The following is a 15,291-nucleotide window of genomic DNA, read 5'->3' on the forward strand; positions in this document are numbered from 1 at the left end:
ATGTTTTAATTTGAAAACTTTAATTTCTTTCTTCCCAGTAGTCGTGAAAAGCACTATGTTACACCTCGGACGAACGAATTACAGATTAAAATAACTCGCCTATAGCAAATTTTCACCTTCTATACCTTTTAACGATGTTCATTTTTTTATCGGTCAATAACGTCTTTCAATTGTTTTAATGCTTCGTCTAGAGCTTCATAGACTTCTTGTGTGTCTGGCGGCCTGACTTCTAATGATTCCGTTGGACTCCTCATTTGTGATTTGTGTAGGAAACTCTGTGTAAGTGGGCAGAAGACGTCAGGGTTTATGGATTCGGTTCTTGATTTTCCTGTGAGATAGCTCATTGGCACTCCGATGAGGAGTACTGACATCACACCAGCAAATGGACAGTAGGTGAAGGAGATTTTGAAGAGTGACTGAAGCGGTTTTGTAGGTATATGGTTTCTGAAATCATAATATACAGAGTATTATGAATATGAAAATGGAACTGGAATTATTACTTTTGAGATACCTACAAAAAAAGAATTTTAAACTTTTTAAATGAGCGCTACAGATCATTTAGAAATCTTCCCATCCTTATCTTCTCAATCTTCTGTTTGTCTGTCCATCTGTCACCAGGCTGTGAACCGTGATAGTTAGACAGTTGATAATTTCAAAGATGTTGTATTTCTGTTGACGCTATAACAACAAATACTAAAAAGAACGGAACCATCGGTGGGCGAGTCTGACTCGCACTTATCCAGTTTTTATATTACCACCATATGACTTATATGGAAAATGCAGACAACCAAACAAAATAATATATGATTGAAACATGTACTTACGCGGCACTAGGCAAGCTACTGGTAAGATTAACTAAAGTGTGCGTAAAGTTGACTTTGCCGCACCCCGTGGTAGCTAGATGCTTCCCTTGAAAGGTCAACGCCCCCGAGGCGAGGGCATTCTCTGCTCCGATGAGGAGCCAACCGCAGAGCAGCAGGCTCAGCAGGCAGCCGCTTAGCGCGCCCTGAAATTTATATAAAATTACATTTTTTGTCCTTAAATGTTGTTTTGATTGCCATTACTAACTGTACTTTTCTTTTTAGGAGCATATACTTAAATACATTGACTCTAAGAATTAGGTAAAAAAAAGTCAATTAGTCACCTTCGGTCTCTATCATCGGATCAGCCGGATGCTATCATAATTATTGTATTGTCATCGGTTTTCATAGGTTAACCAAATAGAATCCCGATCCAGATAAACTAATGTTATATGATCATTAATACCAATCATTGTAATCTATTAATTAGGTGCATGCCGCCGCTCTGCAAAAACAGCGCTGTGCACGTATAGCGATGTCTCCCGCACACCTGTGAGGCATGTACATCCACATCAAATGTCAAGACCGCTTAGATAGAAGAGAATTTGAAATAATCATGGGTTGTCAAAAAAATATTTGTAGCCACAGTAAATTTACTGCCATCTTTTGACACATGATTAACACTTTTAGAACGCCATTTGACTTTAATCCTTACCGCCGCTTTTTGATATTTTACTAATTTAACACATATCAGCCAAATGGTGTTCTAAAAGTTTTATTAATGTGTCGGAAGATGGCAGTACATTTACTGTGGCTACAAAGTTTTCTTTGACAATCCACCTCTATTACAAATTCTCTTTGATACATATGTTTAAAACAAATGACAGACATTGTAGGAATTAGAATTCGAACCCACGACCACCAGACACGACCAGACCAAAGACTAGTAATAATAGTTCTAGGCGGTCATTATGCCTGGTCCGAACGAACTTGGCCGATATTTTGACCTAACAGAATATTACCTATTCATCGGTCCACTTGACACTACTATGGTGATGTAGGTACCATGTAGGCAGGTATCAGAAGGTTCTTGGAGTGAAAGACGTTTTTAGCTATGTACAAGATTGAATGAATTTATTTACAAAAATGCGCGTAATTTATACAAAATTAGAGAAATGTAAGAAAGAGATCTATATACAGGAAAGAGCGTGATAAATAATAGTAGCCGCGCGGGACGCGCGGGGTGAGGTGCGCGGGCGCGAGGTTGCGGCGCGTGGCCGCGGCATTCGCGCGCGCCTATAAAATAAAGCGAGCCAACGTTCCCGTCCTTTTCTCGGCCGGCCTCCGTAGGGTGCACATCGTGTCGTCGGTGCGCCGTGTCCCGCTCCGCTGCTTGATACTCGCTGGTAGAAGACACGAAGAGGATGCTGCAGGCTCCGCATATGCATAAACTGCCCTTGTCAGGGCAACATAAAACTGCTCTTGTTAGAGCAAACGTCACCGTTTCTCTGCTTAACCGCAGAGTGTCAATCGATCGATCTATAAACTGTTCTTATCAGAACAATTTCACTGTTTCTATAACGGACACGACGTCAGTCGATGTATATGTTTAAGTATGTATATATGTCCCCACAGGCTCCCTCTCAAGCGAAGCGTACCGGCAGGCGAATAGTGCGGCCTCGGCGTGTTGTGCTTGTGCTTACTTGAGTGGTCGTGGTTGTGTCGGGTCCGTTTCTTCTTTTCAGGATGCCTTTTTTCTGTTGTTGGTTGTTGTTGTTGTCGTTTTTGGTGTCTTGTGATGTCGGTAAACTCGGTGATAGCGTAGGTTGCGTAGTACTCGATGTTGTCGTAGGTATGTTCGTTGCGGTCGTTGAACTTGTAGTTGTAGGTATATCTGTTGCGCTCGTAGATGTAGGTATATCTTGCTCGGTGTCGGCGATGATAAATGCGGGTTTTAGGCGGTCGATCGAAATGTTCATCTGGCGGTTAGGTAGCTGCAGGGTGAATACTTTATCGTTGCGTTTTAGTACTCGGTAGGGTCCGTCGTAAGGTGCTTGTAACGGCTTCTTTACAGCGTCGACTCGTACGAATACTTGTTCGCAGGTTTGAAGGTCACGGTGGACGAATATAGGCCTCTTGGTGCTATGTGGGATCGTTGATATCGGTGTTAGGCTTTGTAGTGTCGCTCGAAGTTTCTCGACGAATTCGGAGTCCATGGTGACGTCATCGCGCGTAGGTAATAATAGTTCGCCGGGTAATCGTACACTGCAGCCGTAAGTGAGTAGGGCTGGGCTTACACCGGTGTCTGTTCGTAGTGCGGCTCGTAGTCCAAGTAGAACACTAGGTATTGTGTCGATCCATGACTTCTCGCTTTGTAGTCTAGCTTTGAGTGCGGCCTTGAGACTTCTATGGAAACGTTCTATCATAGCGTTCGATTCAGGGTGGTACGGCGTTGAACGGGTTCTTTCGATGCCGAGTAGGCGTGTGAGTGACGCAAATACTCGACTTTCGAATTGCCGACCTTGATCGGTCGTGATCGTAGCGGGGCAGCCGAAGCGGGAAATCCAGCCTTCGTATAGTGCTTTGGCGACGTCTTCGGCGGTGATCTCGCATAAAGGTATCGCTTCGGGCCATCTAGTTGCGCGATCGATCATTGTGAGTAAGTAGCGATGTCCACTGGCGGCCGTAGGTAGAGGTCCTACAAGGTCGATGTGTATATGTTCGAACCTTGTAGTTGGCGGGAAACTTGAAAGAGGGCTTGAAGTGTGTCGTTGAATCTTGGCGCGTTGGCAGTGTACGCATACTTTTGCCCATTTGCCTACATCGGCATTTAGGCCGGGCCAAAAGTAGCGTTGTGCGACGAGTTTTCGTGACGTTTTGATTCCGGGATGACTGATGTTATGTACTGCGTTGAAAGCGGCACGGCGATACTCTTCTGGTACGTAAGGTCGTAAGTGCGGCGTTGATGTTTCGCAGAATAGTTTGTAGGTAGTTCCGGGAATTTCAACTTGTTTTATTATTAAGTTATCTTGCTGTGCGAGTGTTTTGATTGTGTTGCTATCTCGCTCTTGCGCTTCTGCCAGTAGTTTGTAGTCGATCGAAGATGGACAGGAGATGGCTTCGATGCGAGATAGGGCGTCGGCAGCGGCATTTTGGGTTCCAGGAATGTGTCGTATATCGGTTGTAAATTCACTAATATACAACAGCTGACGAGTGCGGCGCGGTGACTCGTTGTTTGTACTTGTTTTCGTAAATGCGTATGTAAGCGGTTTGTGGTCGGTGAATATGATCAATTCTCTTCCTTCGAACATTTTTCTGAAGTGCTTCGTACTTAGGTAGATAGCGAGTAGCTCACGGTCGAAAGTGCTGTATCTAGTCTGGGCGTCGGAGAATTTCTTGGAAAAATAGCCAAGTGGTTGCCAAGCGTCGTTGACGAATTGGTTTAACGAAGCTCCCGCGGCTTTGTCGCTTGCGTCACAGAAGATTGCTAGCGGTGCGTGGTGGGAGGGGTGCGCGAGCAAGGCGGCGTTTTGTATGCTCACTTTGCACGCGTTGAATGCTTCGTCGGCTTCGTTGTCCCAGCTGATTTCTGTCTTGTCGCGCTTCTTCGCATTGTGTAGGTATTTGCAGAGCGGTGCTTGAATCTGTGCGGCGTTTTTGATGTTTTCGCGGTAAAAATTCAACATGCCGAGAAATCTTCGAAGTTCGTCGATGTTTTTCGGCTTAGGGTAGTCGATGATTGTTTGCACTTTTTCGGTAGGCGGTCGTATGCCATCTTTGCTGACTTCGTAGCCCAAGAATTTGACCGATGGCTGACCGAATACGCATTTCGACGGGTTGATTGTTATGCCGTAGTCTTCGAGTCGGCGTAGTACGGCGCGTAGGTGTTGCTCGTGTGTTTTTTTCGTCGGCCGATGCAACAAGTAGGTCGTCGACGAATGGGAACACGAAGTCAAGGTCGCGTAGTACTTCGTGAATAAAGCGTTGAAACGTCTGTCCGCAGTTTTTGAGTCCGGGGCACATTCTCGGAAATTCGAATAGGCCGAATGGTGTTATGATGGCGCTCTTCTCGACATCTTGCTCTGCTATTGGTAGTTGCTGGTATGCGCGGTTGAGGTCCAATGTTGAGAATATTTGTTTGCCGGCGAGTTGGTAGGTAAAATCACGTATGCGTGGGATTGGGTAGCGGTCGGGCTTAGTGATTGCGTTAAGCCGTCGGTAATCTCCACACACACGTAATTCGCCGTTCTTCTTAGGTACCACGTGAAGAGGTGATGCCCAAGGGCTTTTGCTTGGTCTGCATAGGCCCTGCTCCATCATGTTGGCAAATTCCTTCTTCACGAGTTCGTAGCGGTGCGGTGCGATTGGACGTGGTCTGCAGTGAAGTGGTGGTCCAGTTGTTTCAATGAAGTGTTCGACGTTGTGTTTCGGGCTGAGTTTCATGGATGTTAGGCGAGTGGTACCAGGGTAGTCGGCAAGAATGTTGTGGTACGACTGTTGCACGTCTATACTGCGCACGGTAGGTATGTTAGCGTCAGTACAGAGCTGTGCGTTAGTGTACAGTAGGGTCTTGCCGTCGATCAATCTTCTCTTGGTGATGTCCACGACGATGTGGTGGTAGTCCAGGAGATCTGCGCCGATGATGGGTTTCGAAACTGCAGCGATGATGAATTTCCACCGGAATGGTCGGCGTAGGTTGAGATCGAGTTCTAGCGTCTTCTCGCCATAGGTAGGAATGACGGTGTTATTAGCGGCGTAGAGTTGAAATGGAAGTGGTTGCGCCTTCGTGCCGGGTGTCCTTGGTAGAACGGAGATGTTCGCGCCGGTGTCTACCAAGAAGACGAGTTTGCTGGTTCGGTCTCGTACGAAGAGGCGGTGGGATTTGGTGGTAACGCCGGTTTCCGCCGCAGCCAGCGTTACATTTAGTTTTCCGACGCTGGTGATGATGGCGGGATCGGCTTGAAGCTGCACGGTTGTGCGCATTTCTGTGCGTCCATGCCGAAACGTCGATGGTAATGGCAGTACGGCAGTGGTGAGTTTCTTGGGCTACGCGGTCTTCGATCTTGCGATTGAGAGTTGTTACGGGTACGTGATGGAAATCGTCTGCTTGAGCGGCTGTAGCGTTGATTGTAGTTTTCACGCGGTCTCGAGCGAAGCTCGGCGACTTCGAGTGAGAGTCTTCTTATTTCGCCGATGAGGTATTGCGTGTCGAGAGCTGACGCAGTTGGTTGAGGTAGTGGCGGTGGTAACGAAGGTGGTATGACGGCGGGAGGAGCGACTGCGGCGATTTGGTTCGATGATGATGGCGTGTGCTCCATCATTTTATCGGCGAGCAGCGCGAGGTCCTCGAGCGTAGTTTTGATCTGGAACGCTTCTTGCTTGATTTCTTCTGCTCAGTCGGTGGTCACCACTATGGTGATGTAGGTACCATGTAGGCAGGTATCAGAAGGTTCTTGGAGTGAAAGACGTTTTTAGCTATGTACAAGATTGAATGAATTTATTTACAAAAATGCGCGTAATTTATACAAAATTAGAGAAATGTAAGAAAGAGATCTATATACAGGAAAGAGCGTGATAAATAATAGTAGCCGCGCGGGACGCGCGGGGTGAGGTGCGCGGGCGCGAGGTTGCGCGGCATTCGCGCGCGCCTATAAAATAAAGCGAGCCAACGTTCCCGTCCTTTTCTCGGCCGGCCTCCGTAGGGTGCACATCGTGTCGTCGGTGCGCCGTGTCCCGCTCCGCTGCTTGATACTCGCTGGTAGAAGACACGAAGAGGATGCTGCAGGCTCCGCATATGCATAAACTGCCCTTGTCAGGGCAACATAAAACTGCTCTTGTTAGAGCAAACGTCACCGTTTCTCTGCTTAACCGCAGAGTGTCAATCGATCGATCTATAAACTGTTCTTATCAGAACAATTTCACTGTTTCTATAACGGACACGACGTCAGTCGATGTATATGTTTAAGTATGTATATATGTCCCCACACTACCAAAGAGATTTTTTTTTCAAATTCTCTTTGCACTTTACTTGGAGTACCTGTTGCATTGTAAGATAGCTATTTTCTTCTATTGTAGGCAATTGGCGTTATTGCCCTTATTTCCATATAACATCTTTTTGAAATTGAAAATAGAAAATTATACCATATTATATATTCCCAAGTCAGTTTTGTTACTAGAGCTGCCATCTATGAAGCAGAGTTCAGTACCCACAACAAAAACAACTCCAAGTATAACGCGCACAGTGAGCGCCATGCTTGTTGCCTAAATAAAACTGTTTGTAACGAGAAGATGGCGCTGATATTAATTGTCATTATGTTTTTGTTTGTTACGGGGGTCTGGTATTTGCTAATAATTACTGGCATTGTAATAATAATAAGAAACAAACACTGAAAGAAAAGAGACAAAGTAATTAATTCTCACAATGACTTTTGTCATCTTCTTACTTTAGCGAAATATACACCTGGTTAGTTGAATGCAGCATTTTATACACCGTGGGCTCGAATAACCCGACAGATTTTAAAGGTGTATTCTTGGGCGCATTTAGAGACTAAAATGTCATACCTACATAGTTTTATGAAATCGGTTTTGTTTTAGAGATACTGACCATACTTGTAAAAAATTGTTTCTGTAATAAATAACTCAGTAAAATACGCCTTTTTGGCTGCGATGCTGCCACTAAGTGGCTTAGTTACTACATAGGTACCTATTGACAGACATTAAAGTAGTAGTAGTAGTAAAACTCTTTATTGTACACAAATGAAAAACAGGAAATAAAACACTTCATTAGTACAACGGCGAACTTATCCCTTTAAGGGATCTCTTCCAGTTAACCTTTGAGCAATTGAGGAAGAATTGGAGACGGTAGACATAAAGCGTAAAAAAAAAATAGAAAAAGTATTACTGAAAACTTGTAAAATTAATTAGTAAATAAAAAAAACTTATTCGTTTTAATGTTTTTTTGGCAAGATGTAAAACGAAATAACGTCTTGTGCGCCAAGATGAAAAACGAAACAAGCATACTCACAGAACAATTCGCTCTGGAGAAAATAATTCCCAGAGTAAACAGCCCCAACAGAGTGCCGGCAGTGACACCTGTCACTCCGAAAGCTACGTGTTGCAGCCGATCCAGCTCTCGCGTGCACCACACCACGCTTGCGCAGTACGCCCCTACTAAAACGCAGAGGAGCTGAAAACACAGTTTATAAAAGATTTGTACTAAGGTAAGGTAGTTAAAGAGATGGCTAAAGAGGGCATAGTCAGCATGGTTGAAGTTATATGTGAGTGTTAAATGTTAAACAATGTTTAAGTAGCCTTTCTTTGAGACCACCAGATTTTGAGGTAATTGGGGCTCCGTATTTTAAAATAGATTTTAATACGCGATTAAGTCCCGTTTTCTTCAATAGTAATTGCAGATGCAGTGAATAATTATGTCCCATCGTATTTGGGGAGCAACTGGAGAGAATGTAAACTAAATTAGGCGTTTGTACAAAATAAAGTAGGTAGTAGGTACTCCGTGTACCTATGAGCACTTTTTTCTCAATGTGAAACGGAGTCACTTCTTCGTGCTTCGTGTTAACTCGGCTCTGCCAATAAAACTGAGATCATATTTTTTCAGAGTAATCAGTAGGTACCTATTTATTTGCTGATCAAATTTACTAGCAAAATGTTTTGACGTTTGATAAACCACACATCGTGAGTGTTGTGTGTCAAGTGTTTATGTTGATAAACAAGACCTGAAAAACTCCCGCAGCTTAAGATGTTGATGTAAACTTTATCCAATTACCTTCATAATTTTACAGCAGGCTAGTTCACTCGTGCTCTGTGGCATCCAAGGTCTAATAAATTCTTCAAAAAGGACCCCCGATACTGAGTTTATTATCGAGGCAATACACCTGAAAACAGAAATGAGTGTCATTTAAAACCATTCTCTATATCGTCGGTGATGGGTGTGTGTGTGTGTGTGTGTGCGGGCGTGAGTGCGTACGTATGTGCGTACGTACGTGTATGGGTAATTCGTAAGGTTCGTATTTCTGGTACCCGCTTTTGCCCTAATCCTATTGCCATAGGCGTGACATCACGTCTTAAGAGGGGCCGAATGCAAAATTGTAGTTTTTATATGAAATTTATAAATGGTTTAATCAAGAGCAAATGCCTTGAAAAAAAATATCGGAGACTAGACTATATATATTTAGAAGGGCACACTCTCAGAAAAACCATAAAAGGTTAAAGTTGGTTGGATAGAAAAAAAAACCGGACAAGTGCGAGTCGGACTCGCCCACCGAGGGTTCCGTACTTTTTAGTATTTGTTGTTATAGCGGTAACAGAAATACATCATCATCTGTGAAAATTTCAACTGTCTAGCTATCACGGTTCATGAGATACAGCCTGGTGACAGACGGACGGACGGACGGACGGACCGACAGCGAAGTCTTAGTAATAGGGTCCCGTTTTACTGTTTGGGTACGGAACCCTAAAAATCACGAAAGCATGTCTAATTTTCATTTTTTTTTTTCAATGATATATCGTTACCCTGCATACCATAGCAGTATACTTTTAGTATAAAATAGCTAATGATGTAGCAGAGGGATTTGAGCAGCAAAATTTTAATCAACGCGTGACATCTTTTGTTCCTTTTTAATTTATTAACTTTACGTCTTTCTTAAAGGGCCCACTACCACACATTACCAGTTCGCCGGACGGTATCAGCCTAACAATTCGCGATTGTCAGCTTTTCTTTCTGCAAAATAACTGATAGGCCGATATCGTCCGGCGAACTGGTAATCAGTGTGCCCCTTTAACCTCTGGTAAAAGTATTTTTTTATTATTATTATTTTATTTCAATAGAAAACTTAAGTGGTAGGTATACATACTTTTTCGCCAAACTGTAGACAGTTTGTTGGCGAATAGTGCATTAATACAATTACGATACAAGTGCGAAAAATAGGGAATTCGAAACGAGTGGCGATAAATTAAAACACGACCGAAGGGAGTGTTTTAAATCGACACGACTTGCGAATTACTTATTCGCACATGTGTCGTACAACGATTTACAGTACATATGGCCCTTTAAATGTTCGATACAGTAACGTAATATGCTAATTTTCGCACTAGTGCGGTAAAGTAGCACCATATGTACTGTAAATAAATAAACGCGTTTACTTGAAATAATGTCTGAGCATTGTGAAGATTTCAATCGATATCAAATAATTCAAATTAGTCTAGGGTAACGATTATTTTTTTATATATTCTTACCCCGTAGTGGCGCTGAAAATGGCGATGATAAAAATACCACATATTCCAGGAAACATGCTTGATAAGCTGTGTAAAAATTGTGGTACCAGCTGAAATGTGAAAGTTAATGCAATGTAGGTATGTAAAAACTTAATAACATAGAGGTGCGACTAGACCGCAGCTTAAAAAACGGTCACGATTCGGAATCACAGTGACGCGTCGTATGCGTACCGTTTTTGACGCATGGCTCCCCACACCGCTGCTTAAAATACGCTGACGCACCGTAAATTGATCTGCGTAAAAATCGCAAAAAATATTACACGGAGATCTTATGGCAGACACCACACCGGTGACGTAAAAGACGCAACTGTTTTGCGAACAAAAAAGATTCGCGTGAAGCACGTCACTGCGATTCCGTACCGTTACCGTTTTTTAAGCAGCGGTGTGGGGAGCATGCGTCAAAAACAGTACGCATACGACGCGTCACTGCGATTCCGTATCGTGACCGTTTTTTAAGCTGCGGTCTGGTCGCACCTTATGACCGTAAAATTAAAATTTCAAAACATTACAAGGTAGTGACATCTAGTGATTTTTTAAAGTAGGGAATATTATGCAAAACTCTGCGTAGAGAGCGCCACTAGCACATACTGAGGGCCTACCGCGAAACACAAAAATATAAATTTCGTTATCTGCGTCTCTATCACTCTAGCGTATTCGAGCGATAGAGAAGCACATAAATGAAATTTCGATTTTCGCTTTTCACGACAGGCGGCAGTAAACAAACCGCCTTAATGCATCAATGACATAGAAAAACTTCTCAAAACACTGTTTAAGTTAAGGCATAATATTTATAAGTATGTGCCAAATTGCCAATATGTGCCAGTGCTGCACTCTGGCGGCATAACATTGCAGTAATACTCCCTATATTATCAAAGACCAAAGCTTATGTTTGTTTATTAACCTTTTCTAACAAAAAGTTGTTCAGAGAGAGGAAAAAAGTCACGAATGTCAAATCAGTGATGCGACTTCTATGAAATATGTTACATATTCTCGGACAATTTTTATTTAATAAAATATTTTATAATTAATAAAGTTTTGTATGGTGTAAATATTCTGTTTATGTGGTTTTGGCGTACCTATGATACGCAACGTTCTGTCGCAACAGATCAGAGGTCACCTGTACCAAAAAATGGCTTGCTGGCCCTCAGGTGAGAACAATTCTTTGCTTGTTTTATCTTTTTGTATTTAGTGCTTTATATTACAAATTTTATGCAAAATGTATATGACGTAAGAGTGATCAATCACCAATCGAAGTAACTCTGATTAGTCTGATGCAGATAATGAATTTAGATAATGATTTTATTCATTCAAAGCAATCTTCAACGAGTTATGCAGAAATAATTGAATTACCTGCTCATGTTTTTTAATCTGTCCAGACAATAAAGGGTCACAGCCCGCAAACCAGGCATAGAGGGCAAGCCCAAGCAGACATGACAGCAGTTTCATCAAAATAACTCCTAAGCAGGAAATCGCCAGACAAATCCTGGCTTTGGCTATTGACGGTACTGCCTGGAGTTTCTGCAGAGATGACTGGCTGAGGGCTACCTTCCAGAGCCAGTTTGTGCTTAGGGCCAGAGTCACTGTTAGGAAAGACGTGTGGTGCGCCAGTTCGGGGTCGGGACTGAAATAAACGAATAAAATACCTAGATAAAGAGATAGGGGTAATGGTATGATGTTGCTAATAATTTTACTCTCTATAATGCGTCATACTAGTCCAACAACACGAAAAAAGTCAGCATTTTAATGCTGACTAACAGCTTGTAGACTTTCAATCGTCTTGAACATCATGAAAAGAACGTTGTAACATATATACTCGTACACACTGTATGGAAGTGTTTGCAAGATTATTGGACCACTATGCGTTATGCTTGTAATTATTATTTTGTATGTTTTTCCCATCACGGAATAATGGTGTTTCGGACCTTTAGGAGGCATGCTTTGCCCAAGGCCAACAGTAGAAATGTAAGGGGTTCATTGAGCGGATGCTGCCCTTGCCGTGCCGTGTTATGAGACGTACGCAGAGGTGGCACCCGCTAGGGTGTAAGGACTATTTGAGACTTGATGAAAATAATAATAATTATTCAAAGTAAACGAGTACCTAATCACTTACTCATACAACACCAACCGGTCACCATGACTAGCAATCTCCCACATCCTCTTTATCCCTATTGGCAACAGTGCTAACCCAGCTGGCAGCGCTGTACCAGCCAATGATAGGCAGAACGTCAGCATCCCGATGCTGACTATAGCTTGAAGGCCGCCTACCGCTGTGAACGTCGCGCAGAGGACGCAAACTACAGCGGTCGCGCGGCCTGCTAGAGGGTCTGTAACTAAAAACGATCATATAATCACTAAAGGGTCCTCTTGATTTCGGTATAGTTTGAATTCCTCCTTTGTACACTTATTACAAAGGTTTTAAATTATCAAATCATTAGGTGTTAAATTTTGCTATAATCGTTAATGGAAAGCATTAAGAAATATGATTGTTCCGCAAATATTTTGATTAATAGATTAAGGTGCCATTGACTATGTGCAAAAATGACAAAGTACTTTCATTGCTTAAGCCGATTGAATATGAGAAGTCAACAATAGTTCGTGTCTTTGCTCAAAATCATTTATGGAATGGAGTATAAGCTATGCCACAAACACCAAACACGTGCCAAATACTGACCACAATCACCCAACACAAACACGGCATCCCCAGGCTTGGCATTTGGATACATTGCAAACATGTTTGGCGAATATTTCCGTTTGATTTCTGCAAAAACGGATACCGACGCTGATCACCGACAAATACCTATCCACACGTTCGTGTTTGTTGTTTGGTATTCGGTGTTTGCCGTTGTTTACTAAGCATGTAGAGGAGGAACTACATAATCCTTGTTCATAGTTCTTTCGCTATGAACCTTTTCACCTAAAACTGTATTCAGAAGTGTGCAGTTACCGAGTTTGTTCTTTTAATGAGCTCAAGAAAGTAGATTCCTTGTTGTCACAACTAACCGGCTTGACTGAGTAGGTCCAGTATCTTATCTAAAGAATAACTCACCTAATCTAAACGCCAACATCGGAACGTAAGGCACTATTGGCAAAAGCATTAGTTTGCTGACAACGAACAACACTGCAGCGATGGTGCGCGTGTGTGTGGAGAACCTTATTTCCAAGTATTCGAAGCTTGATGACAGTTGCAGTCGATGGAAAACTGAGAAGAAAATAAGGTTAGGGTAGGTACTAATTGGATAACTGATAGGGGTACAGGAACATTTAACAGTAGAAAATAGTCTATAAACAAACACCGTTTTTGTATTATCAAACCAAAATGCCCGCATTACACATTTAACTACAGTTTTTACTACTTTTTTTCTCTCTAAATTTTACTTCAATATTGCATCCTCCAGATTTAATTACCATGTACCTAGTCCGTTTTTCGACATACTGCATCGTCACACAGTTTTAGAAATTAAAAAAGAAGACATTATGACCTTTCGATCACTCATCCATTCACCGGTCAGTCGCAACCAATCTTGTTCATTCGTTTTTCGTGTCACGACTAAAATGGTCGACACTTAACCTTTGGGTAACAATTTACTATCCTAAATATAAGCATTGGCTTCGGCAAATTCACATAATTACACATATTGCAGCGTTTCGACTATTCAAATATTTTCCAAAAACTAAACATTGCACGATGCAGACATGAATCAAACATTAATTATTTACCTGGTAAATATATCACAGCTGTTAGGATAGTCACTAAGATAAGGGACAGCGCCGATGCCCAGTATTGTGTGCCCCTCAAGTATATCTCTACAGGCACGCCGAGCAATGTGATACTTGTTAGGTGGCTGGAAATAATATGTGAGATGTTAATAGAAAGATGGAAAAGAAATAATAGCTTGACTTTGCGAAGAATTACAGAGGTAGCAATGTTTTAGTCTTATAATAGTTATAATGGAGTCAATGATAAATCGAATATTGTACGGAACGAAGAAGAAACAGTTCATTTAAAAACAGTAAACAAGTATACATGTGCGATAAACGTTGGGATATTTTGTAAGACTTTTAAGAATGGCTTAGACCTGAATAAACCTTCAAATGTTGAAACCAATCTTATGATAAATAATAAATAATATAATATAGGCGTGATAAATTACGAAAATGTTTGTGCTGTATTTTTAACTTAAATGCGTGTCCTATTTGGCGCAAAGCCGTGATTCTTGATTTCTTTCAAGATAATTTAACATTGAATTTAAAATAAAACAATTTAAGTATGTAATTTATGTAGATAAATTAATGCATAACATAAATTTCCTGCTCAGTCTAGTTCCAATAGTTGACTGGAAAAAATGGCTTAAGGCTTTGGGTTTGCGATTTATACATTTAATCGCGTACACATTTTTGCAGGTACCTACAGGTATATTCCAAAAATTATTTGGAAATTTTATTGAGTAGATCTAAATATAATAATATGTATCTTTACTTCTAGGTCTCAAGAAGTTAAGTTAAATAACTTGTGATGTTAAAAACTTACCTTGCAATAAGAGCTAACGAAACGGAGAAGATCGACATATTTTTACCGCCAAACAGAAACCCGGCCACTGTCTTATTTTTTCTATTAACAAGATTAAAATATATAATAATTGCCACGATTCCACCCAAAATTATACCAAACAGGCCGTATTCAGCTACATTGAAATAAATAGGGGACGCTAAGGTACTGTTTTTCATTTTTGCTTACACTGACTAACGTGTTTCTTGTAAAACGTCCCGGTTCAAATAGTTATTATCAGTGCGTCTAACAATACCTAATAAAGCAGATATAAGAGATAAAGCTGGATTTCTCTTCAATCTTACGGCAAATACACTACAGTTTGCTGTTTACTGCGTGCCAAAACATACGAGTTACATCGAAGCCTACTCTATTTAGAATGAGTTATCTAAAGAAGATTATAATAGACCATAAAAATATTATAATCTTCTAAAAAAAACAAAAGTGAAAGTTTCAATGTATGTTTTAAAAGTAAACTAATGTAAGTAACTTTTGTAGCAAAGAAATTGAGAACACAGCAATAGTTTTTACTGAATACAAAATGGAAGCAAATAACACTATCTTGAGGCTTATTCTACGTTGTTATTTAATTCACGGTAGTGTAATATTACGGCAAATAATATTTAAACAAATAAAACCGTAATGCCAATTAAT

General features: G+C 41.4%; 1 protein-coding gene across 1 annotated transcript; it reads right to left on the reverse strand.

The window, feature by feature from the left end:
* Positions 1 to 3: 3 nt before the first annotated feature.
* LOC133523659 (sodium-coupled monocarboxylate transporter 2-like) lies at positions 4 to 15,035 on the reverse strand. Its single transcript, XM_061859336.1, has 10 exons — positions 14,620 to 15,035; positions 13,809 to 13,933; positions 13,138 to 13,290; positions 12,202 to 12,421; positions 11,442 to 11,712; positions 10,053 to 10,141; positions 8,584 to 8,692; positions 7,825 to 7,986; positions 825 to 1,006; positions 4 to 444 (listed from the first exon to the last, which is right to left on the reverse strand). The coding sequence occupies exons 1-10, from the start codon at positions 14,814 to 14,816 to the stop codon at positions 147 to 149; spliced, it is 1,806 nt and encodes a 601-aa protein (XP_061715320.1). The 5' UTR covers positions 14,817 to 15,035; the 3' UTR covers positions 4 to 146.
* Positions 15,036 to 15,291: the final 256 nt, after the last annotated feature.

This window comes from Cydia pomonella, chromosome 12 (genome assembly GCF_033807575.1).
Source record: "Cydia pomonella isolate Wapato2018A chromosome 12, ilCydPomo1, whole genome shotgun sequence".
Taxonomy (NCBI): domain Eukaryota; kingdom Metazoa; phylum Arthropoda; class Insecta; order Lepidoptera; family Tortricidae; genus Cydia; species Cydia pomonella.